The 26,341-nt window shown below is 40.7% G+C and overlaps 1 protein-coding gene across 2 annotated transcripts; it reads left to right on the top strand.

The window, feature by feature from the left end:
- Positions 1 to 3,273: 3,273 nt before the first annotated feature.
- CCNC (cyclin C) lies at positions 3,274 to 24,069 on the top strand. Of its 2 annotated transcripts, none has more exons than XM_030556005.1 (12): positions 3,274 to 3,420; positions 5,196 to 5,302; positions 9,183 to 9,267; positions 9,505 to 9,574; positions 11,136 to 11,187; positions 13,445 to 13,500; positions 16,595 to 16,630; positions 19,751 to 19,842; positions 21,415 to 21,482; positions 21,899 to 21,978; positions 22,970 to 23,088; positions 23,877 to 24,069. In XM_030556005.1, the coding sequence occupies exons 1-12, from the start codon at positions 3,389 to 3,391 to the stop codon at positions 23,929 to 23,931; spliced, it is 852 nt and encodes a 283-aa protein (XP_030411865.1). In that variant the 5' UTR covers positions 3,274 to 3,388; the 3' UTR covers positions 23,932 to 24,069. The 2 variants fall into 2 exon arrangements, with proteins under 2 accessions (XP_030411865.1, XP_030411864.1); XM_030556004.1 differs by having other exon boundaries at positions 21,869 to 21,978.
- The last annotated feature ends 2,272 nt before the right edge of the window (positions 24,070 to 26,341 follow it).

Here is a 26,341-nt window from a genome sequence, read left to right as displayed (position 1 = left end):
TCTGTGGTAGATAGATAGATAACCAATTGCAACAAGAAAGCGAATGTCTGCATTCAGGTACATAAAAGGTTGTTATAAGGAGGAAGGAGAAAAATGGTTCTTCTTAACCTCTGAGGATAGGACAAGAAGCAATGGGCTGAAATTGCAGCAAGGGAAGTTTAGACTGGACATTAGGAAAAACTTCCTAACTGTTGTCAGGGTGGTTAAGCACCGGAATAAATTGCTCAGGGAGGTTGTGGAATCTCCATCATTGGGGATTTTTAAGAGCAGGTTGGACAAACACCTGTCAAGGATGCTCTAGATCAGTGGTTCCCAAACTTTAACAGCCAGGGAACCCCTTTTACTAAATTTCAAAATCTCATGAACCCTCTCCTAAACATGAAATTTTCCAGGGATTTAAGTTTAAATTTCCTCAGTGTGATGGATGCACTTGCTTTGCTCTGCATAGCTCTTGGAAGTCCAGAACCACTGGAGAAAGATAAAATCTCAGGTCTGATTCAGCATCTGGCCCCACTCTCCCTGGGGTTCGGGCTGCTGGCTCCCCTGCTGATGGAGGCAGGGCTCAGGCTGTCTGCCCTGCAACCGGGTCCCACCTGCCTCCAATGCACAGGGTCCTCTGGCAACCATTAGTGAAATTTTTCTGGCAACCCCCCTGAAAGGTTTTGCGAACCACACTTTGAGAACCACTGCTCTAGATGATCGTTAGTCCTGCCATGAGTGCAGAGGACTGGACTAGATGTCCCGATATTATTGGGACAGTCCCGATTTTAAGATATTTGTCCCGTGTCCCGATATCAGGAACCGCTCACCACACGCACCTGAAGACCCGGGGCTGACAGCACTTCCTGGTGGGGCAGCTCCTGGCGCCTGCCCACCGGCAGGAGCCTGCAGTGCGGCCCCTAGACACAGAGGCAGAGGGGGTCTCTGCGTGCTGCACTGGCTCCCTCCTGCCCAATCAGAGCTGTGGGAGCAGGACTTGCAAGCACCAGTAACAGGCAGAGAGCCCTCCGCAACCCCCCCGCAACCCTAGGAGCAAGAGGAACCTGCCGGATGCTTCCCGGGAGCCACCCAAGGTAAGTACCGCCGGGACTCCCCACCTTGCCCCCCAGCGGGTACCTCTGGATCTTAGGATCGGGGCGGCAGGGGGCTCTCTGCATGCTGCCTTCACCTGCAAGCCCTGCTTTGCGGCTCCGGCAGCATCCATTGATGCTTTTCCCAATCAATGGGAGTGTCATGGTATAATTCCCCACTCTGAACCTTAGCGTCCAAAAGATGGGGTATCAGCATGAATTCCTCTAAGCTCAATTACCAGCTTAGTACTTGTAGCGCTGCCACCAACCAGGAATTCCAGTGCCTGGTACACTCCGGTCCCCCCAAAAACCTTGCCCGGGGACCCCCAAGACCCAGACCCTCTGGATCTTAACACAAGGAAAGTAAACCCTTTCCCTCACTGTTGCCTCTCTCAGACTTCCCCTCCCTGGGTTACCCTGGAAGATCACTGTGATTCAAACTCCTTGAATCTTAAAACAGAGAGGAAAATCCACCTTTCCCCCTCCTTCTCTCTCCCCCTCCCAGACTCTCCCTAAGAGAGAAAGTAATCCTAACACAGAGAGAAAATTAACCTTTCTCTCCCCCTTCCCTCCTTTCTCCCCACCAATTCCCTGGTGAATCCAGACCCAGTCCCCTGGGGTCTCACCAGAATAAAAAAACAATCAGGTTCTTAAACAAGAAAAGCTTTTAAATAAAGAAAGAAAAAACAGTAAAAATTATCTTTGTAATTTAAGATGGAATATGTTACAGGGTCTTTCAGTTATAGACACTGGGAATACCCTCCCAGCCTAAGTATACAAGTACAAATTAAAATCCTTCCAGCCAAATACACATTTGAACTCCTCCCAGCCAAATACACATTTGCAAATAAAGAAAACAAACATAAGCCTAACTCACCTTATCACCTAGTACTTACTATTTTGAATCTATAAGAACCTGTATCAGGGAGTTTGGAGAGAAACCTGGTTGCAGGTCTAGTCACTCTCAGAACCCAGAGAGAACAACCACCAAAAACTAACAGCACACACAAAAACTTCCCTCCCTCAAGATTTGAAAGTATCTTGTCCCCTGATTGGTCCTCTGGTCAGGTGACAGCCAGGCTCACTGAACTTGTTAACCCTTTACAGGCAAAAGAGACATGAAGTATTCCTGTTCTATTAACCCTTAACTATCTGTTTATGACAGGGAGCCACGGAGCTCGTGCTTGTGGTGGGTTTAGCACGTGGAGACCCCTCAACCGCCCATGATCAGATCCTTCCTGGGAGCAGCCGCCCAGGTAGGCACTGTCGGGACCCCTCCCACCCCCGGCAAGTCCCTCTGGCTTTTAGGGTCAGGGGGTGGATACGGGGTCTGCAGGCTGCTTCCACCTGCAAGCTCTGCGCCGTGGCTCCAGCAGCTCCCATTGACGCTTTTCCTGGCCAAGGGGAGTGACGAAGCTCCCGCCTGTCGTGGGCACAGCTCGTGGAGAGTCTGGAAACCCCTTTGCACGGCTCTGACCCTAGGAGCCAGAGACCTCCCAGCACAGCTGGTGAGTGCAGCCAGGGAAGGGGGCAGTGTGATGGAGTGAGTGTCTGGGGGGGTACTGGACTGTGAGGGTGTGGAGGGGGCTGGGCAGTGGGGGAGGTTTGTGTGTTTTGGGGTGCTGGGCAGTGGGGGAGATCTGTGTGTGTCAGGGCACTGGGGTCTGTGTGGGGCATTGTTTAGTTGTGGTGGGGCTGTGGGGAAGGAGGGATGAGAAATCTGAGTGGGGAGGGGGTTCTGTGTGGGGTGCTGGGCAGCTGTGGCTCTCTCTCTCCCCCCATCCTGATAGTTCACTCTTGCGATCTGGTCACCCTATCTGGAGGTCCCGTCCAGCCCTACGATGCCATTCGGATGGCTAGAGGGAATATTTTCCTTAGCCCACCTGTGTCTGCTCTCAGACATCAGTGGGCTACAAGGTGTAGCAGAGAGCATGGAAATGCCGCTGTCCCCGGTGCAAGGTGCTGCCCCAGCACGCAGCGCCCCACAGGCAGCCCAGCCCGGCCAGCTGTGTGCACAAGGGCTCCTGGTGGTACATTTCCGCTCCCGCCTCCCCAGCTCAGCCGCCCTGCCGTGACCCTGCCTGGCCTCCGCCAGCCGCCCCAGCCCAGCTCTCGCTTCCCCCGCCCGGCGGCCGGGTGGTTTCCAGGCGGAACCCGCCCGCGCGGGAACTGGCGCGCTCGGCAGTGTGCGCCGCCGGTCGGCGGAGCCAGGACACCACCGGGCTCCTGCCGCCGCCTCCTTCCTCCTCCTGCTGCCGGGCTGAGCGGCGGGGTCGTCGGCAGCGTGAGGCGAAGCGGTCGGCTCCGGTCTCCTCTTCATGGCAGGGAACTTCTGGCAGAGCTCGCACTAGTGAGTGGCCCCGGCCCGGCCCGGGGCTGCCTGGGGGGGAGGCGTGGCGCTGGGGCTCTGGGCTGGGGGGTGCTGTGTGCAGGGGCTTGGGCAAGGCTGGGCGCAGCTGTCCGTGTGGCCGGGTGCATCTGGGAGAGTTGGGCTTGGGCTAGGGGGAGACGCAACAGTGTGACCCCGGGGCTTTTAAATCCATCCAGACGCTCCTTAACCCGGTCCTTTGCCCATTCACTTCAGTCTGCTCCTGCCTCTTTCCACCCCGCCCCCCCTTGTTTCCACCGCATTATTTTTTTTAAAGTGAAGGCCATAGAAAACTTATTAAACTTGTGTGGGAAGATGTAAGGTGGGGGTGGGGGAGCGCTTTACTTGATTTGGACAATGCCAATAATTTATGAATAATAATTAAAATACCTGTTCGTCGTCCCGTCCCCCCCCCCTCGGTTTTTGACACATCCAAATTGTGGGCCGGAGAATGTGTTCTGGAATATTATTTTTTAACAGACAAAACAAAATTAAAAAATAACATTTTCCAAGCAGTTGAGAGGGAAATCTAGAGCATGAAATTAAAACTGGTGACAGAAGGAAGAATAGTGTGATGGGAGGAAAATATCTTTTAGCAAAGTCAGGGACATGACCATATAAAATAGGGTTCATAAGGGACTTATGATAGATGAATCATTGCTAATTAAAATGACTCAAATGGAAATATTTATAAACAAAAATAAACATGTTTTAGTAGCTAGAGCATATTGGTATCTAAATATTTAAAACAGCTGATCAGTTTCTCTGGCCTAGTAGCAATTTTCATGACACCTGCAGTTTAGCCATTTCCTTTCTCCTCTGTTTTGTTCCTTGCTCACTTGGCTGCCCTGATTATAATAATGGGGAATTTTCATGTACACACAAACTATTTACCAGTAAATCCCCAACTTTCCATCCCACTCCAGTGTATGTATACATAGGTGAACTTTCCATATTTTTACACAGGCTAAGCATGCAAAACTCATGACTGGACAAGTTCAAGAAGTATGATAATATGTCGGAAGTGAAAGTGGTTCAGTTAGATTCACACAGGTTAAGCACATGTGCAAATATTTGTATGAGGCATTTGAGTAATCCCAATTGAAGCAGTCAGATTAAAAATGTTGGCAACTAATTAAAAAAGGTAATTGTAGCATCAGTCAGTGGAAGGCCAGCGTTTTAAACATTTTTTAAAGCAGGTGTATATTGGGGTTGCAGAAGAAAAGTCACAAATGCTCCAGGAATGACTGTGTAAATACTCCCTTCATGTCTAATAATATTCTGTACCAAGGAGAGCGAGAGAGAGAGGAATTGAAAAGCCTTTCCTGGAAGGAAAGGCCCCTTGAACTAAATATTTAAGGTAGCCAAGAAGAACTGATAGAGTATCTCATTATTATACAAGAATGAAGAATGCAGATCAGTCCAGATTTGAGTTTACATAATTTTAAAAAGCATATTTGATAAAAATATAGAATAAAACAGATGAATAACTGACAATTTATCAATTTTATAAACATGTTCAGCAATAGTATTAAAAGAAATCCTCTTACTTTTTGTGACTATTTTTCTAAGAGCCTGACTTTAATCACCCTAATGAGTATTAATTTCACAAGCGTGCCTCTAGTATTGGAAGACTTGATTAAAGGGAACTGTCAGCCTTTTTGGTCCCCAAATGTAATCTGCAATCTACTTGTGCTAGAGACACTACATAATGTTTGTGCATAGTTTTTAAAAATTGCTTTCCCCCCCCCGCCTAGTTTACAATGGATTTTGGATAAACAAGATTTGTTGAAGGAACGCCAAAAGGACTTGAAATTTCTGACAGAAGAAGAATATTGGAAACTGCAGATATTCTTTACTAATGGTAAAATGGTTTTATTTTTAGCTTAGCTGTTTAACCCATACTGTATTTTCATGTCTGAATTCATGTTTCAGTTGCTTAAAATATCTCATTAACATCTTATATACATTCTCTCAACCTATTTAACATGTAACTTTAAGTAATCTTTTATATATTATTCAGATTAGCTGTATTCTTAGTTATACGAGGGGTTTTATAGATAAACTAGCGGCATATGTATTTCTCAGTTATGTTATGACATTTCAGTAGGCTTCCTCCGTATTTTCAGGAAGTTTCTGTAAAGACAAAAGGAAGAGGGCAAAAAAAGAAGTAAATTTATATGTAGAAGTTTAAAGGTTAGAATGTGGAGTTATTTAGGACTTAATCCTGCAAGGTGCTGAACACTCCGACCCTGACATTTAAGCACCAGAATAGTCCTGTTGGAGCAATGAGATACCTTTAAAAATCAGAGAAATGTAGGTGTTGCTGTACTCAGCATTGCAATGCCTAAGTTTCATTTTTAGAAGTGATTTAGGGCACATTCACACTGCAGGAAAAAAAGCAAAAAGTGTAGCAGTGAGTCTCAGACCCGAGTCAACCGATTTGGGCTTGTGCTAGGGGGCTGACAATAGCAGTGTTGATGTTCCTGCTCAGATTGGAGCCTGGGCTCTGAGATCCACCCCTGTCACCAAGTCAGTTGATCCAGGCTCTGAGACTCACTGCTGCAGGGTTGTGTTTTTTTCCCCAGCGTTAATGTACCCAAAATCACTTTTTTGAAAATGAAACTAGGCTTCTAAATCAGTTAGGCATTGCAATGCTTAGCACAGCAATGCCTAAATATCTTTAAAAATCCGGGCTTAAGTGCTTCGTGTCATAAGGATCAAAACACTTAAGCAGGGCTGGCTTTAGGCCTAGTCCACCAATTCCCCCGAATTGGGCCCCGCGCCTAAGAGGGCCTCGCGCCCAGTGAGAATCCCTTCTCTGGCTAGAGGCGCCATTTTAATTTTTACCTACCTGGCGGTGCTTCGGGTCTTCAGCGGCACTTTGGCGGTGGGTCCTTCGCTTGCTCTGGGTCTTCAGCGGCACTTTGGCAGCGGGTCCTTCAGTGCTGCCGAAGACCTGAGTGAGTGAAGGACCTGCCACCGAAGACTCAGAGCACCGCCAGGTGAGTACAAGCCCCATGTGTTTTTTTACATGTGTGTGGTGGTGGTTTTTTGTTTTTTTTTAGTCATCCCTGCTGGGGTCCCATCGAAAATGTTCGAATTGGGCCCCGTGCTTCCTAAAGCCGGCCCTGCATTTAAGTATCTTGCAGGACAAAGCCCTAAGGGAGAAGAGACTCTTAAACTAGCACTTTGTGCAAAGTGCGATTTAAATACGCTCTCTGAACCATCCTGTAAAGTAGGTAATGTAGTAGTTTCTCAGTTGTCTGGGAGGAGAAACCGAGGCAGAAAGGTTAGTGACTTTTTTGAGGTCACTTACAGAGTTCACTCTAGTTTGCCATCCCCCATTTGTATGCTCAGGTGCATTTCTCTTTGGCATAGCTATTCTTATTTACAATTACCAAGATTAAAGTACTCTGTAAAATCTGGTCACAAATAATTAGGCTGTATTAACACTCATATAGTACAAAATAACTGAATGAGTACTCGTGTTTAACTATCCTAAAGTTCCTTGAGGACAAAATAAAATAATACTCTAATTTTGTAATCCAACAAGATTTAAAAGGCTACTGATAAGTTAACAATCACATATTTCCTTGTTTATGTTACTTAGATTACTTTAGATTTATGAACACTGAAATATTTTAAAAATCTAACTTTTTCCATTGATGTTGCTTTTAGTTCTTCACTCCTCTTGGACAAAGAAAACAACAGACTAGTTAGTTTCATTTTCTGGTGAAGATTACTAGCTGATTAAATGAATGACACAGTCACTTGTTTTGTTACATATTTTTTAAGTTAGATTTTTTTAATCAGCTCTTACCATTATCCAAAGAAGGATGTTTGTGACCACTCTCATCTGTAAGATTGTGGATGTTTACTTGAATTTATGCTCCCCTTGGAGTAGACTAGTTTCCTTTTGGTTTTCATGCACTAGCACAAAAGCTATGTTTGTGTTATAAGCTATTAAGAAAAATATTTCAACTTTAAACAGAAATGTTTTCATTTTTAAATCAAGTTTTTGAAATGGTTGTGAAAACACTTGTTAGTATTAGATTTTTGTGAAACATTGGAGCTAAACAACCTAATAATTTTCTTTAAAATGCTTCATTTGAAAGCTTCCATTTATAAGGTCTCTTTAGGCACTTATCAGTTAACTTTTTTTTTCCTTTTCTAAATCTCACTTGATTTCTCTTTCTGGTCACATGGCCCAACCATTCTTTCCTGCAGAAAAACTCCATGGGAAGGGAAAATGAATTTATAAAATTATTTGTGGCTTACTGTGTGGATTTTTCTGATGCATCATCCCCGATGTGAGGACAGCAGCATGTAGTCGGATCAGAGGACACAATACTGTAATTGTGCAAATGTCCCAAGATTCATTGGGAAGCTTGTGGATATTGAGGCATTTGTGCAGCGAAGTTTCATGTTGCAGCTTAGCCCCTTCCCTGGCAGCATTGCTTATTTATGTGCCTTGATGCCATTGGCAGCCTGACCGTAGCTGTGCAGCATGTGGGCTCTCTCCCTGAGGGGGTGAGGAGGTCACATGTCAGAGATAAGGACTTAGTCTTGCTTCGAGTAAAGTTAACACATGACATTTTTTTCTCTGGAAAATCTGCTGGGTGGCCAAGGAATATGGCTATTAAGAGTGACTTTCTCTCAAGTTCATCCCACCTCCAGCCAGCCATGCCCCCAGTACCTTCACATGACATTTGTGTACTTGAATGTGGGGAGAGAGCTTCTGTTGTCTGTGGGAGACAGTGGACAATGGTACATGAGCAAACTAGACAATTACAAGTGCTTATATGCTTCTAATACAGTGTAAGATTCTGGCATTTTTTAATAATTTAAACTGCTTGCTTTCCCCATCTAATATGCCACTGTTTGGTTTTTGTTGTACATACTTAAAATATATTATGTGTAAACTAAATGACAGAACTTGAGACCTCTGTATAAAAGGCATGATACTGATATGGGATTGCCATGCTCAGACTAACAGCAGAGCGAGAAATACAGGAAAAATGGCATGTAACAAAATGTAATGTTTCATTCCATCATTCTCTAATCCCACCTCTGCTCTGTATCCCAGACTGATGCATCTAATGTGCTTGGCACTGTTCCTTTGCCTGGGAGGCCAAATGAGCTACCTGCACAGCTGACACCAGGGCTGCTTCTTGGCCAACTGGCAGAGAACACTTGTGATGGAGCAGCTGACTACTTCCTCTGGTCTCCCACCTCCTTTCCCTAGACTAAACATGTCACTTCTCCAACACCTGCTGCCTCTGCCAAATCCAGTGACCATGTTTATGTTGGCAGCTTTATTCAATTTACAATGCATTTAAAAGTCATAGGTTTTAATTTAAAACATTTGAATTTAAAATATTTTAGACTGTAAAGTAGACATCCACATTTTACCCAGTGGAGGGCTGTATAGTATGTGGTCACCTTCCCAAGGGACATGTGTAATTTGTACATAATGGAGCAAATTCTCATCCTCATCTTTAAGAAAAGGTCCAGTCCACATACACCACTGGTTGCAGCATGCATCCACTGCTATCAAAATGGCCTGCTGAAACATGGTCTTTGTGGGGCCAAACCTCTGAATTAAAAATGATGGCTGTCTGACCACACTTTAGAACCCTTTCAGTTCAGTTTCTCCTATGGGCCACACGTAGAGTGCCCAATAAATGGTACCAAATCATATTAAAATGCAACTTAAATATTTTGTTCGTTTTTTTTTTAAGTCATCCAGGCTTTAGGTGAACATCTTAAATTAAGACAACAAGTTATTGCCACTGCTACAGTGTACTTCAAGAGATTCTATGCCAGGTAGGACTGTTTACTATGATGGTACAAGAATAAAGCATTTGTTAGGCAGATTTTGATAGCCCTTTAAAAGTGCAATAATAAAATAAAAATATCATTTTTATTTGTGAATGGTGTAAAGCTTTTATGTTGATAATGTTAGCTTAAGAAGTTTTTACTTTTCCAAAGGAAGTGTGGTGCTCTTGATAGATTAATCTTTCTACGTGTGTAAAACGACATAATTTTGTTATAACATTTCAGATATTCCCTAAAAAGTATAGATCCAGTATTAATGGCTCCTACGTGTGTGTTTTTGGCATCCAAAGTAGAGGTATGATGTATTATAATTTTCTAATGTAAAAGTATATGATATATAGGGAAGATGAAACATTGAGGGTTCTTAAGGTATTTTTTGTTGTTTCCATGATTTAGGGGTTCAGACCTCTTTTTTTATGGATTTCCATATTGCTTTAGCATCAGAGAGAAAAGACCCAATAGCTGCTATTAAGTAGTACTTCATCTTTCACAATGTTGCCTGAGTTACTGACCTGTTTTCTCAACCCTTAAGGATCTTGGAGACATTGACAGAGCGTTTAGATTATATTTTAATGTAGTTATTTTTTATATCTTAAATTGTGCTGCTGTTCTGTAAAATCTCCATTTTTATGTGGTTCAGTTTTGTCTTTTATGTATAGAAACTGGTTAAATGTTTACTCCAATTTTCAAATATAACTGATATTCTACTGTGTTTTTCACTGTATATGGGAAGGGATCTCCAGAATTTACCACACTGGCTTTTTTTAATTTCAGTAGCAAATGCTGTAGCTCAGATGTTTATTTTGAGAAAAATGTGTGTAGTTGGATGGCAAAGGATATTGGTAAGGAGGAACCAATCTTTCCAGCGGAAGCTCCCTGAGTATGGCTAGGGTCAGCAGTGCCTGAGATTTGTTATAATCTGGAGGCTGTTCATGGCCCTTTGTAAAATAAAATGGTCTCAGGTCATTCTTCGATAGGTGTCTGCACCACCAGAAAACATACCTGCAACTGACAGACTTGTACTGTTTCCATACAAGGGAATTTTACACACATGCAAAATCTGCTGATGTTACTCCTGGTTCAGCTGAAGCCTTGTTAGCACTAGTGGAAGTCTTGATGTAGATGAAGCTTTGGCAGCATCCTGTGTGTGTGCAGTTTCTTTTTATCATCGTGTTAATTTAATCTGCTGAAAATGGCAGACAGAAATAATAGATACACAGTTTTAATTTACACAGTATTGAAAACACTGGGTGCCACCAAAGCCTTGTCTATACTTGGACTCCCACTGGTGTTAAGAAGGCAGCTGAACTGGTGTTAGCACTGGTGGGAATTTTTCTGTAAAATTACCTGATGTAAATAAGGCCTGGTGGTCTTGGCTAATACTGCCAACAATAATGCATGGAAACTGAGCTACCCTTGAAACATTAGCAGTGGCTTTCTAGAACAGGGTTTCCTCTCGAATAAGATTGAGATGTATTGGTAGTGGGATGTTGGAGCTTGCAGTATGACTGCCTATTCTGTATGGGTACTATAAATAAATTCAGTATTGTGAATCTGACATTTCTGAGTGTTAAATGTTTGTTTCTATTCATTTTTTAATGAGAACAGTGGAGTAATTATTAAATGAAAAAGTAACCTCTGTCACGGTGTAGCTTTACTTAAATAACTAACTTATTCTGATCACCTAAACAGAAATTTAATAGGGAAGAAAATATTTAGTTAAAATACAATGTGTAAAAAAAAAAAAAACTGTAGAAGGAAAGCCCAGTGCTTTTAAACTGATAAATAGTGTGATCAAATGATATTTCAGCTAGTTCAACACTGAGTCACCTCATTTACTGCTCTTCTTTGCTCAGGAATTTGGTGTAGTCTCAAACACAAGATTGATTTCTGCTGCTACTTCTGTATGTAAGTGTAAATGATGTATTTGTTATACTGTATTAAGGAGACTGTTTTCAGGGGAGAGGAGATGTTTACTTTGTCAAGAAATATCAAATCTCATGTCATTTCTTATCAAATCATGAGGGATTTTTAACCTTTCTCCATAAAGGCAATTCATTTACATCATCTGTGCTTTTAGGGGAAAATACACCTGTTTTAAGTGTGTATGTGGAAGAAAAGGTCCTTTCTGTGTACCATTCTACACTGGTATCAATTCTGGTGGGAACATATCAGTCAAATCACAACTGAAAATAAGGTGCCATGATGATTATCCTAAATAAATAAATCCTGAAAATCAGCTCTAGATTTCAATTCAAGCAGCAGTGTAAATCAGAAGTGTTGGGCTTTATTTGTCCTTTTTATCATGATTGGCTTTCGTAGAACTACTGCTCTGTTTGAGATTTTATTTTCATTTTAAAAATAAAAGATCTTCAGATTAAAATCTTAAAGTTCGTAGAATCCTATATTTCGACATTTGGAAAAAGACTAAGGTTGTATATGTAAGATCTTGTAAGGACTGACTTAATGAGAAAAATATTTATATAGAATTCTGAGACTAAAAATACATCAGTACTGCAGTTAGTAGTAGGTTTGCCGTTTTACATTAAAATCTTATCAAGAGTGCAGATTTGTGTGATAACTTTGTGCATCAATGAGGAAAGCAGACGTATTGGAAAAGATACAGAAGTCTAAATTTGATGTTAGTTTCCAGGAATCTTTCTTTTTTTAGAAATTCCCGTGCATCAGAATCCCAAAGAGAAATGTCCTCTGTAGTGCTTTAAAAACAGAATACTCCACTGCACTTGGGAGCACACATTAAGTGTGAGGACAATGCACAGGTGGCTTTTTCTTTAGCATCACTTTTGTATGTCTGTGTTCTGCCTGTGCCTCTGTTAGCAGAGTTTCTTCAGCAGCACAGGTTCAGTTGGTTGGTAGAGGATTTTGGAGAGGAGGGAAAAAAAGAATGAGTGGAAGAAATGGTAGATGCATAAAAGGAAACTAACAAAAAGGAAGACCTGCCAGTTAATTGAGGCAGTTTGGTCCTTTGCACCTTGTGCAGTGGCTAGAAGCACCGAGGAGGCACTGTACACTTCTCCTTGGGGAGAAGGCACCTTAAATTGATCTCTAGCAACCTCTTCACTCTACCCCTGCAGTTGAGTGCAGGAAGAGCTCAATGGAGAGGTGGCTCCAGCATGCTTTGAAAATCATATCTTTTCCCCACAACTGTTCCAAAAAATTGGGATTTTTTTACCCCAACTTGCTTGAAAAAGTGTGGTGAGGAGACCTTTTCTGCTCAACTTCAGAGTCAATTAAAGAGCCTTGATGAAAGGACTGTCCACTGATGGTGAACTGTAGTCTTGTTTCTGTTTGACACAGAGCTGTAAAATTGACCTGCAACTGAGTCTATTCCTAAAACTTGGCTTGGTCAAGCTATAGTCTCCTCCATGTCTAATGCTGTTTTTCTTTGAGGCAGTGGTATACACAAGGTTCTCTTTTTAAAATTATTATAGAATTATATTGTTTACATTAGTTTTTGGCTTCTTTTCATTGTATGTTGTTTCTGGTGTAAATTAAAAACAAGTAAATGAAGCTGCAGTAGTTTTCTGAATAAATAGTCCACATAAATATTGAGCAGTTCATTGTTTTTAATCTATCAAACAACTCAAAATTAAAATTACTCTCTCAATTTGAAATAACTAAAATTTCCATCTAATGGTGTGATCCTGCAGACAAAATTCATATGGAAGCATACGGAATATGCATACATACCTAAGGACTTCAGGTTCAATCCTTTAGTTGTTAAGAGGCTAGATCCTCCCGCCACTGATGTCAATAGTGTAGTAACTTCAGCCAGAATCAAGCCCTAAATTACTGTCTCTCAGTATTACAGGGAACACTGTCTACTCAGAAAATGTTAAATGTTGTCCATTGTATCCAGAGGGGGAGCTTCTAAAATAGCTTTAAAAATGCATGATCTGACAGAATCGACAGTCTTTATTCAAATAATACTTCACCTTTCAGGAATTAAACAACTGAGTTATACAATTGAGTTAATTCTCCTCTTCCAAGTAGGATTGTTCTTTATGTATAGCAGTGGATGGTTAGCAGTCAAATAAGAGGGTTTGAGGGTCTACATACTGATGAACTAATAGAAATAAGTAAAGAAGAATATTTGATTTAATTTTGTCATTATTTTTAATACATCTGTCTCTTTTTACTACAGTGAAAACTAGGTTTTCTTATGCCTTTCCGAAGGAGTTTCCTTATAGGATGAATCATGTAAGTATGATTTAACTCAAACAAAAAAATACATAGACAAGCATGTGTGAGCAGGAATAAATTGTATGTTCTTCTTCGAGTGCTTGCTCATGTCCCTTCAACTTAAGTGTGTGTGCTTGCCACAAACTCCGGTGCTGGAAGTTTTTCCCTCAACACTATCCGGTTACTGCTGAGGGAAAAACTTCCGGCACCAGTGCATGTGGCGAGCACACGCACCTAAGTTGAATGGGCATGAGCAACACATCTTGAAGAACATCAGTTACGGAAAAGGTAACTCTCTTTTCTTACAGGTGGAACAGCTCTGTATCATTAATAGGGTCCTACCAAATTCAAGGCCATGAAAAATGCGTCACGGACTGTGAAATTTGGTCTTTTGTGTGCTTTTACCCTCTACTATCAGATTTCATGGGAAAGATCAGCATTTCTCAAATTGGGGGTCCTGATCCTAAGGGGAGTTGCGGGGGGGGGTCACAAGGTTATTTTAGGGAAGTTGTGGTATTGCCACCCTTACTTTTGCGCTGCCTTCAGAAGTGGGTGGCCAGAGAGCGGCAGCTGTTGACTAGGTGCCCAGCTCTGAAGGCGGTGCCCCCACCGCAGCAGCAGTGAAGTCAGAGTGGCAATACCATACCTGACTTCTGCACTGCTGCCTTCCGAGCTGGGCAGCCAGAGTGTGGCGGCTGCTTACTGTGAGCGCAGCTCTGCAGGTAGCAGTGCAGAAGTAAGGATGGCAATACCATATCACAACTTCTGCGCTGCTGCTGGTGGTGGCTCTGCCTTCAGAGCTGGGGTCTCACCGAAGAGCCACTGCTCTCTAGCTGCTCAGCTCTGAGGGCTGTGCTGCCGCCAGCAGCAATGCAGAAGTAGAGGTAGTGGTACTGCCACCCCACACACACACACACCCCCACACACTAACCTTGCCATCCCCTACCCTTCCCACAACTCCTTTTTGGGTCAGGACCCCAACAATTGCGACACTGTGAAATTTCAGATTTCAGTAGCTGAAATCATGAAATTTAACATTTTTTAAATCCTATGACCATGAAATTGACCAAAATGGACCATGAATTTGGCAGGACCCTAGCCATTAATTTAGTGATCTGACTTATGCCATTCTGGCTCTGCAAGAATATTTAGCTCCTTCGCCTTTTTATTTAATTCATATGGCTACAACACTGTGACTGTTTTATAAATTTAATACATTGTACTATTTTGTAACAAGAGGCAATTAAATCTCAATTTGGGGCCCAACTGAGCAAAAATTGCACCAGGCAATCCTTTGGAAACAAGGTTTTTTTTTTCAGGTCTTCCATGGAAAAGAAAGTCCTATTCTTTGCTAAACAATTTCTAAGCAATATAGTGTCACTGTTATCTCAAGGTTATTCACAATTAACTTCGGATTGTTTGTAGGCAAATTTTTTGGGGGTAACCCACGTGCATACTTGCAGTTTCTTTATGAAAGAGTTATTTGTTGTATCATCTACTTTCCTTAAATTAGTAGAAAGAAATATTATAAAGGGAATAGGGACATACAGTGGGACTGAATAAAATATCAGTAATTATACAGCAGTTGGTTACCAAGTACGCTGCTCCAGGGTAGATCAAAGTAATTCCAGTTCCGGGGATACTCACCAGGCCTACACATGGGAACAGTTGGCTCATCTTAAGGGTTTTTTATTTTTGTCCCCAATATTTAATCTGTAGTAAAAATCTGTCCATTTTTCTACAACTCTTAGTTAGAGTTAAGAAATTTCCAAGTGTTTTGAAGGCAAGATCTTTGGTAATGCAGCCTCACAATAATGAGGGGATTGGTGCAGATTTTATTAACGGTAATATATTTTTTTCAAATTTACTTCTTTTTAGCTTTTACTATTATATTCCCATAGGCAAAGCATGTCTCCATACACTCTTGGTAACTGTGATATATAATAAGATACTACTAAATTCTAATCTCAGTATATTTTTTTCATTTTCATTTGTACAGCTCTCCAAAAGAGCCGGCCAGCCCAATTCTATATATTAATTCTTCTTTAAATCTTGATATAGATCTCTGGGGCAATGCTGTGCTGCTATTTTAGGGTCAAACTCAAAATCACGTAAAAGTATAATATTGAACAACACTGCTATTCTGGTTCTTGTTAAGTCAGCATTCAGTTTTATAGAACTGTGTGATACATCAAGGTGTGGTTACATGGAACCGATACCACAGGAAACTTCAGCATACCCAATCTCTTAGTAGATACCTCTGAAATTACTTATTGGTAATGAAATATGTGATTGGAGGCTGGTAACTGACATTCCTACGTGCCACATAATTGTATTAGAAATGTTAAATGTCTTCTAGTTTAGTGTAACACAGTTAGTGCCATCATTATAGTTCATAGCCTTTTTTAATATGCAGGAAAATATTGCTTGCTTTAACTGAACAAACGCAGTCTAGTCCCTTTCTTGTGGTGCTAAACAATTATCCTGAGTCTTGAATATGAAATATCTTGTCTTGATGTCTATAATTTTACAGAATACTTTAGTAACATTTTATACTCTAATATCCTATGCATCTGTCAATATGCCCGATATCCCTTCCATTTCATTTATCTTTGCTGTAACAGTAGAGAAACTAAACGTACAAAGGCGCAAGTGCCCTCAACTGTTTTTAACCTCCAATGAAGTTGGGGGCACTCAACCCCTTGAAAGATCCAGCCCCAGGTGAACAAAGCAGCGTTAAGTTCTGTAAATGAAATAGTCTACAGAACATATTTATATAACAATTACATGAAAATACTTAATTAAGTACATAGCAGTGACAGGAAAAAAAACCCGTTCTTAGAAATGGTGTGGTTATTAAAATGATGAGACAGTTGACTCGCTAAAGATGTTTTCTGTTCAGATATTTCTTAATTGGTTTGTAGTATTTCTATAAAAGAAATTTTGAAATTGGTGAAAGCTCTTGGGAATGACTGAGGTTTTTTGTGCAATTCGTAGTATATGGGAATGCTTATATGTAGAAAAATGTATTGGTCTGGTTACTGATTAACCTTTTACTCTCTTTCCTGTTAAGAGAAAATTGTTGCTTAATTATATTTTTAATTCTTTGCAGATATTAGAATGTGAATTCTATCTTTTAGAATTAATGGTAGGTGTCTTTCTTTCTCTTACTACCACATTAGTTTATTTTTACCTAGTAAGAATGTCCTGGATTCTGCACATACGAAATAATATGTATGGAGCTGCCATTTGTTTTTTCAACCTGAGTTTCATTGTTGAGGTTCTTATTGTCCCCTTTTCTCAATTAACTTGTGTTTTCGAATATGTGGAGGTCAGCGACCTCCTGTATTTAGGTTGCCTGCCATTTTGCACTGTAAAGATTTTTGAAAAACTTTAATACAGTACTTCCAGTATGTGCAGAAGGACTCTGAAATTTAACAGGCTGAAGACCATAGGATCAGAGATAGGGATGTTTCTTTTGTACCAAGAAATTCTGTTCAGGTTTGGCAGAGAGAAACTTTTGAAAGTCACTATTTTCCTTTCAGCTAAACTTTGGCAGCATGCCAAAATAATAACCGAATGTGAACATTCAAATTCTTACAGTGCAAATCTGAGGATAAATTCATTAATATTTGTGAAGCATTCAGATATTAGAATGATTAGTGCTCTAGAAAATACCACAAGGAAATTAATAATTCTGAATTCATTGCAGGGGTTGGATGTGTCCTGTTAAGACAGAGTCACACATTGATAATTAAGATAAAAATAAATATTGAACATCTGCCTCATTCCCTGAACATTGTCCATCTTGTGCACTGAATGAGGCAGAGGTCCTGTGGAACAGTACAATCGTAGTTAAATATTTTTGATCAAATAGTATGTGATCATGTAACTAGAGACTGTAGTATGATGCAGTGCAGGTGGCCGAATTAAGGTTTTAGAGGGCACCTAAAATCTGACATTTACTAAATTTGAATGCCTAATTCTACAACCTAAATAACGTTATTTTAACATAGGTTTTTAAATATGTAATTGTATACATTTGTAATTTCGCCACTACCTGTATCCAGTACTATAAAGCACTTAAATGTACCAAATACAGGTGTGCAGTTCTTGGAATTGCCCAAATACTAAATAATTTATTTAGTGTCTACATCTTCAGAGCATCACACCAGTATTTAGCTAACTTGACTCTTTGTTAGGGTTGTTGTTGGGATTATTTTAATTTTTATAGTGGAGGAAGTGAAGCAAAGGCAGGGAGATTAAGCGACTTGTCCCAGGCTGCAGAGGGAGTCAGCTCAGATAACTAGACTACACTTCACATAACTAGTACCAGAAAGAAAAGCCTTTTTAAATGCATGATAAGGATATAATACATAGGTTAATTTTTGTAAATATGGAAGAACAAATAGTTGAAGGTACTGCAGCAATGAAATGTCCCAAATTCCCTGTATTTGACTTTAGATGTTTTTGTAAAAAGAGTAATATTTCTTTTGTTGAGAAAGAGGTGTTTTGAATATCGGCATCCTATGCTGTGCTTAGGAACAGTCTCTGATCTTGATAATTAATCAGACATCAATTGTAACTGACTTTATTTACAGAAAGTTACTTTTTGTGACAATTAACATTTCCCCCCTGAAACAATGTACAGGTAATATTTAATTTCAGCATTATATGTAGCATATATTCACTGAGACAGCCCTCCAGTGTTGCATACCTATAACTAGCTATTGTTGGGAGGCGAGGGGGGCGGGTCTTTGTTCTTCCTTGTACAGTAACTCCTTACTTAATGTTGTAGTTATGTTCCTGAAAAATGCGACTTTAAGTGAAACGATGTTAAGTGAATCCAATTTCCCCATAAGAATTAATGTAAATGGTGGGTTAGTTTCCAAGGCAGCTTCCCCTACTCTGCAAGCACCAACCTTTAGCCCATCCACTCCACTCCTTCCCCCAAGCCCCCACCCTTGACCCGCCTCTTCTCCCCACTTTTACTTCACTTGCTGCGTCCTGGCTCCTCCCTGCTCCCACCCCTCCCTTCTAAATGCCACAAGCCAGCTGATTGCCGAGTAGGGGAGGGAGGGGGGAGGCACCCCGAGTCCTCGCTCCCCCCCCTTCTGCCTGGGGCAATCAGCTGGCTTGCCATGCTCGGGAGGCGGGTGGGAGCCTGCCTGCCAAGTCCTCGCTCCTCCCTCCTGCCTCCAAAATGCCGCAAGCCAGCTGATTGCCGCTGGCAGGAGGCGGGGGGAGAAGGGCAAGGCGGTGATCAGCAGGGTCTGCCAGTGGGTGGGAGGCACTGAGGGGGGAGGGGGCCGTAGGGAGGCTGCGAGCTGTGGAGAAAGCAGGCAGCCAAACAGCGTAAGAGTGGAGCATTGCACAACTTCAAATGAGGCCTGGTCCACACTACACAGTTAAATCGATTTAACTCTGTACCCGTCCACACTACAAGGCACTTTAAATCGATTTTAAGGGCTCTTAAAATCGATTTCTGTACTCCTCCCCAACGAGAGGAGTAACCCTAAAATCGATATTACTATATCGATTTAGAGTTAGTGTGGATGGAAATCGAAGTTATTGGTCTCATTCCTTTAATGTAGCTACCCAGCGTGCACCGCTCCGGAAATCGATGGTAGCCTAGGACCCTGGACGCACACCACCAAATTAATGTGCCCTAGTGTGGACACATAAAATCGATTTTATAATATTGGTTTTATAAAACTGGTTTTAGTAATTTCGATTTTATGCTGTAGTGTAGACGTAGCCTGAGTATGCTCCCTAATTGATCAGCAGCATAACAACAAAACAGCATTAAGCGGGACGACTTTAAGTGAGGAGTTACTGTACACTCCAACCGTAAGAGTAAGGAAGAAAATTCAGAGCTGTGTAGACCAGTGTCAGTGATTCTGGCAAGTTTCTCATGTATAGTATTATTTAGTGACAGACTGTTTTCTGGCAGCGTTTTGAATTTTCAGTTGAGAATTATGGGTTTGTAGGCAAATAAGGTTTCAGTGTGCTGCAGATGTGGCACTTTGCCTTTCTAAGGGAAAAGAAAAGGACATGGACAGACTGGCAATCAGTCTATTTAATGGTATTTTAGGAGAGTGCTTCCCTCATTATCCGAGACTTAGGGTGTCATGATGCTAAAATGTATGAAACTGAAAGGGAAAATAAAGAAAAAAAACTGATTTGTTAAATCAACATTTGTAATGCAAACTGATGACAGTTATTTTCTATTATAGTTATAATTTGATTTTTTTAAACTTATTTCTAGGATTGCTGTTTGATAGTGTATCATCCTTATAGACCTTTGCTCCAATATGTGCAGGATATGGGCCAAGAAGACATGCTGCTACCCCTCGCATGGTAATGAAGACAAAGGTTAATACTAGTGCATCCTTTCAGTAGGAAAGCTAACTTGAAAAAATAAAAAAATTCAGAGATGGTCAATTACAAGTTGGTTTGGCCAGGTCTAAACACAAAGTGGCAGCAATTTATTGATGTAAATGTGTCTACACAGAGATTCACAGTGGGGTAACTATTCTGTTTTTAAACTGATTTTAAACTTGTGTGTAGACCAGAACTAGTAGCATAGTGCCTGCCCTGCTAAATAATGAACATTGAATAGAGATGCTCTTTCCCTGCTAATGTGAGAGCTTTTTGTTGTACCTTGTCATAGTAGAATGTCAGAAGTAGTATACAGTTGATCTGTTCTTTTAGATCAGTGATTTTCAAACTTTTTAGGCTGTGTACCACTTTCCAAATAATGTCATCTACACAAAGTGCCCCCATCTGAGATAGGCAGATTCTATGTGTGGGCGGGTGGGTCACGGGCAGAAATCTGGAATGGCACTCCATTTAGCAATAGCTTCTAGAGGATTTTCAACTGAGGATTTCAAACTGAGGATTTTCAGCGGAGGCCTGGAGGAACATTCAAGGGGGTGAGTAAGGATTCCAGGTGGCTTGGACCTGCCCTGCGCAGTGGAGCTTGGGGAGGGAATGCCACCTCCACCCCTGACTCACCTCAGCAGGCCACCCACCTGTCTGGGTTGGCAGGGAGGTGCAACTAAAAATGGTAAGTCAAAGGCGGGGCTCAATGCCTTGCAACCTCCCCTGGCCCTGACCCAGACAGGCTGGGTGGCCAGTGGAGGTGGCACTCCCTCCTCAAGACCATCCATGAGGCGCTGGCCCAAGTCGCCTGGTGTTGCCACTCGCCCTCCGTGAGAACTTTCCTCAGTGCCCCCCATCAGGGGTACGATCCCCATAGTTTGAAAACTTCCGTACTAAATAAAATGCATTGTCCACCATTACAGGATTTTTCTCACGTACCCCCGATGAGAGCTTGTGTACCCCTAGAGATATGCGTACTCTAGTTTGAAAACCACTGTTTAGATTAACAAAGCTTTGTTTTTAAAATAAAAAAAATGCAATAAAAATTTAGCCTATGCCACTCTGGACTGTCTAGTAGAAGCCAAGAGCTCTTGAATTATAACTTAAACTCAGACATGACTCCCTCTGTAGCTTTGAACAAGCTACTTACTCTTTTTGCCCTTGTTTCCTCCTCCATAAAATGATTATAATACTTCACAGGAGAGCTGTGAGGATTCTTGATGTTGACAATTTTATGATGAATCTTCAAAATACTTTGCAAAGCAACATTTTATTAGGAAGCACAATATACTTCTAAGTAGAGTGCTTAGAAGCAAACCATTACTATGGTCACTTGGGAATGAGTCAAAAGATTCAGGATGAGAAGTGTGTGTACCTGGATACAGATATTCATGATTTTCCCCACCTTTATTTCTGACTGCCTTAATGTAAAAAAAAATAAAAAAAATTGCTCCTAACTTTTAAAATAAAAATGGATGGTAACTTCTAAAGTAAACACCCTGTTGTTCACCTTTATTCTCATTTTATCTACCACTTTTGTTTGCACAGGAGGATAGTGAATGATACATATAGAACTGATCTTTGTCTACTGTACCCTCCCTTCATGATAGCCCTAGGTAGGTAACAAGTTAAACTACTTCTCTGTATCTGAATGGTTTCATCTTGCATAGTGTTCCATGAATGGGCATTTCTTAGCAAATCCACTGTATTAAAAAATGTTGATTTGTTATCCCCACCATCTCCTTCAATTAGCACATCAGATGTTATTGACCATGCAATCATATGGCTTGAAACTGTAGCAAGAAACGGGAAAGCTTGATTCTGAGCTTAATCCTTGAAAACTATAACTTGGAAGTGTTGTAGAATAGACAGTGGTAAAGGGAGGCAGAAACCCTCAGAATTATAAAGTAGTAAATAATAGTAGAAAATGTATTCTGAAAATTATTTTCATTTACAAACATCTGTTCTTGTTACAATAAACAAACTAATCTTTGTTCAGTAGACATGTCCCCACACACATTTTGCTTTGCAGCTTGCCTACATGTGGCCTGTGTTGTCCAGCAGAAGGATGCAAGGCAGTGGTTTGCTGAGTTGTCTGTTGATATGGAGAAGGTATTTTTTTTTCTTACTTGATACATACTGACCAGAAAGATATGTCATTAATGTTATGAATTGATATTTTGCATCTGTATCATTTTAGAGCAGGGATCGGCAACCTTTGGCATGCAGCCTGCCGGGGTAAGCCTCCTGGCGGGCTGGACTGGTTTGTTTACCTGTTGCGTCCGCAGGTTCAGCCGATCGTGGCTCCCATTGGCCACGGGAAGCGGCGGCCAGCACATCCCTCTGCCCATGCCGCTTTCCGCAGCCCCCATTGGCCTGGAGCGGCGAACCGTGGCCAGTGGGAGCCACGATTGGCCGAACCTGTGGACACGGCAGGTAAACAAACTGGCCCAGCCCGCCAGGGGGCTTATCCTGGTAGGCTAGGTGCCAAAGGTTGCCAATCCCTGATTTAGATTTATACTCTCGTTAAATGATGCATACTATGAACTGTTAAAGCTAGGCAGGAGTGGATGGGAGACATCTCGAAAAACCCAGGTATTTCAGGAAGAGGACTTGGTGATTCAGTGCAAAGCACTCTGTCCTCTGAGCCAATGCTCAAACACAGAGTGCTTCTGGAGTTGTCATCTTTCAGTTGAAACATAAAATTGAGCTCTTGTTTAGTTGTGGTCATTAAATAGTCTATGGCATTTTTCACAAAATAAAGGTGTTAGCCCAAGCATTCTGGCCAAACTCCAGTGTGGACAACTCTGCCTAATTCTTCCTGCAGTACTGGTTGCTTATTTGCCATTCTTATTTTTAATATAACTGTTCTGTAGTTTCCACAGTGCTTTACACACAGCAAATCTTTCTGGATGAAAAGATGCTCTCAGCTATCTGTGGAAATAGTTAAGATTGCTAAATTGTTGAGACTGATGTGAAAGCCACTCTGATATAGAGAAAGCATCATACTTACATTTTGGTTGGTTAGTGGCTACACATTTGTATGGGTAGTGATGAACACAGAACCATTACAGTATCTGATCTCAAATATCTTTCTAATTAGATTTTAGAAATAATCAGGGTCATTCTAAAACTGTATGAACAGTGGAAGAACTTTGATGAGAGGAAAGAAATGGCTACTATTCTTAATAAGATGCCTAAACCGAAACCACCTCCAAACAGGTACAATAATGTCTTTAATTTTCTTTTTTCATACCACTTCATAATATTGTACAAATGTCTTAAATTAGACACTTCCTCTTATTAAAACACAAGTGAATATTTCATTGGGGCATAGTAAATATGTTTACAGTGCAGATCTTTCCATGATAGACTTACTCCTATTTACTAGTTTGGGAGCCATGAAGAAGAGTTGCTTCTTGTTGATAGGAGAGTAGTTTTAAACATTTTTTTTAATGTTAGCTTTTCTGATTAAATTCATTTAATGAGAACATCTTCGATTCAGTTCAGCAAACATAAGGAACTTCATTTACATGAGTTCACCATAACTAGGAAGGTCTGACTGCTCAGAACTATGCATGTACAGTTTTATGCAAAATTTGCTTGTGTAGGTATGGTGATTGGCTGTTGTGTAAATTGACAATCTGCACATGCAAATACGTGAGCTTAATTATGGTAACTGCAGAGGTAAATTCGGTTCGCAATTGGACATAATGTTTTTGCATGTGCAGTTTGGAAAATCAGGTCCTTCAAGTGCTGGTTGTTTTGCATGTTTTCTAGTGGAATTAATTTATGTAGACCTAGTTATCAAAACAGTGAGTTTTTAATTGCATAGAGTTGGGAGAAGCAAAAAAAAATGCTCTGAATTTTGTGTCTAAAGATTCTTCATTTCAAGAGGCTTTTAGTGCTTCGTGTGCTATTGCACAACAATAGTTCTTCCTTTCTTAAAGGCTAGCAATGTAATGAATATACATTTTGTATCTGAAATATGTATTCCTCCCTCCAAACAGTGAAGGAGAACAGGGTCCAAATGGAAGTCAGAACTCCAGCTATAACCAGTCTTAAGACATTCCAAAGAACTTTATTATGGACCACTTTGGATCAAGACATACTAGGATCTTAATTGTGTTCATGAAATGGACAGAAGGTTTTAATAATATCTTTGACAAAGAACTTGAAGAATAAATGGCTTGTTTCTATCAAGCATGTTGAAAGCTTTTTCTTTAAAACTGCAATGAACCCCTTTAACACTGGAACAACATATTAGCAAGATTTCTCAATGTAAGGCATTCAAAAGTTTTGAACAGAGCTTCAAACGATTCACACATCCACTTCAGTATTAATAGCTGAATACTGTTTTGTTTGTTTGCTTTCAGAAAAATGTAGATTGCCATTAAAGTGAAGATTATTTTTTAAACTACAGTAATGAAGCCTGTTGATTGTAACCATATTAATGATCCTGTGTCTTTTATCATTCAGTTTGTTACTGAAGGAGGACAGTGTATAAATCTTGTCATTTACCTAGCATATTATAAAAAAAACAAAAACTAATCTTTCAGCAACAAAAGCTACAAAAACCTGAAAACAGTGCAGGAAAGTAAGTTCCTCTTCTGGACTGAAGTGATACTGTTTTACTCAGTACATCTAGCTTGGATATTTTTCCACAAAACTTAGTAGCCCAGCCTACCAGAAAAGTGCAATATGTATAGTGGACATTTGAAATGAACCTCAGTTTTCTTCACTATTTCAAATATTAGGAATTTTAAAGTTTATAAATTATTTGCAAGTATTATACTGTGCAATACTCAAGTGTTCTAGAAGCACCTAGCAATATTATCCAGATGATTTTTTTTATTGTGGGTTTTTTTGGTACAAAAAGGTGTACACTGTTAGTCTGCCTTCATGTCATGAATTTGAGATTTTGTAGAAGTTTATTGAAAGGAACAAGCTTCATCATGGCTGTTTTAAAATGTGACTAAGAGTAGCTCTTAAGAATTACTGCAATGGGATTCTTTTGTTACCTACTTGCTGGACAAAATGAGTTTCCTTCAAACCACAGTTTGTAGCCTACATTCCTGAGTCATGCAGAACCTCCCACATAAGGCACGATTAGGCCCTAAAAATGTTAATGTTTTGTCCCTCTTGCCCAACAACTTCTATACTATTTAATTCTCAACAGAAAATGCTGATTTGCCCACAAATAAAAGCCAAATGATAAAAACTGAAGTCCAATAGCTTTTTTATCCAATCTAATTTTTTTCTAAAGCATACTAACACATTACACAGGTCTAAAATATAGACAATAAGTGCTTGAAAAACCTGGCCTGATAGACCTTGTTAATTCTAAAACTTGACCATTTAAACCCCCCCCTTATTTTTTGTAGTCCTCTACTGGACTCCTCATTCAATGAAGTGCAATCACAATGTGGTTTTGTATGCAATCAGTGAGGCTACTTGCACTTATTCTAGTTATTTTTATAAAAATCTGATGCAAATTAAAACCTGCTTTATAGTAAGACAACAGGTATTTTAGCCTTATATTTCATTACTTTTGTTGGTAAAGACACTTGGTCCTTCTACTCTTGAAAACTGGCTTGTTGGTTTTATCCCTTGAAACTTAAACAGTGTATTGTTTATAACATGGATACAATGAGTAGGAATAAATCAATGTAAACTAACAATGATTGCGTGTAGTTCTTAACACTGATTATTCCTGAACTAAAGCTTTATTGAAGCAGTATTCCTCAGTAGTAGCTATACTAGCAAAATAAGTATTTTGCAATCTACAGTTTTAATACAAGGTTTTAGACTAGAAAGTTAACCATTTGTTTTCAAAACTTCTTGCTTCTGCATGTAAATTGTTTTCATGATTATAGTGGTGAAAGTATTTTTTCAAATGTAGTTCTAAAGAGTTCATTGATTGCATTAGACAAGTATCACTTCTCTGCTAGTCCTCAGAGCTAAAATGTCATTACACTGTTGCAGCAGATACAAGAAAATGGTGACCAGAGAATCCCCACCTGAAGGTGATAATGCAGGGGAGGCGGGGGGGCAGGAGGAGAAACAGGTTATAGACCTAAAATAGCTCTGACTGTTAAGATACCGTAGACTGACCTCCAAAAAGAACTGTGTCTACACACACACTACATGAAGTAAACAGCATAAACTGAAAGCCTTGCTAAAGGCAAATAGATGAGCTGGTTTCTGGTACCTTTTAGTAGGATGTCTACACCTTTTAATTAGATTTTTTTTTTTTTTTAAGTACTTGTCTCCCCTCATGTGTACAAACATTTAAGGGCTTGTCTACATCAGAAAGTTGCAGCGCTGGTGAGGGAGTTACAGCGCTGCAACTTTGAAGGTGTACACATCTGCAGGGCATCACCAGCGCTGCAACTCCCTGTTTGCAGCGCTGGCCGTACTCCCGTTTTGTCTCGGGTGTAGAGGATCCAGCGCTGGTGATCCAGCGCTGGTAATC

The sequence above is a fragment of the Gopherus evgoodei genome, chromosome 3, assembly GCF_007399415.2.
Source record: "Gopherus evgoodei ecotype Sinaloan lineage chromosome 3, rGopEvg1_v1.p, whole genome shotgun sequence".
NCBI classification, from domain to species: domain Eukaryota; kingdom Metazoa; phylum Chordata; order Testudines; family Testudinidae; genus Gopherus; species Gopherus evgoodei.
The sequence above is the reverse complement of the archived record's forward strand: the minus strand, read 5'-3'. Positions and strand labels throughout refer to the sequence as shown.

Coding starts and splice junctions, on each gene's coding strand:
- CCNC (XM_030556004.1), top strand. CDS start 3,389: ATGGCAGGGAACTTCTGGCAGAGCTCGCACTA. Junction 13,501..16,594: donor TTCCTTATAGGATGAATCAT/GTAAGTATGATT, acceptor AATTCTTTGCAG/ATATTAGAATGTGAATTCTA. Junction 21,979..22,969: donor TGTCTGTTGATATGGAGAAG/GTATTTTTTTTT, acceptor CTTTCTAATTAG/ATTTTAGAAATAATCAGGGT.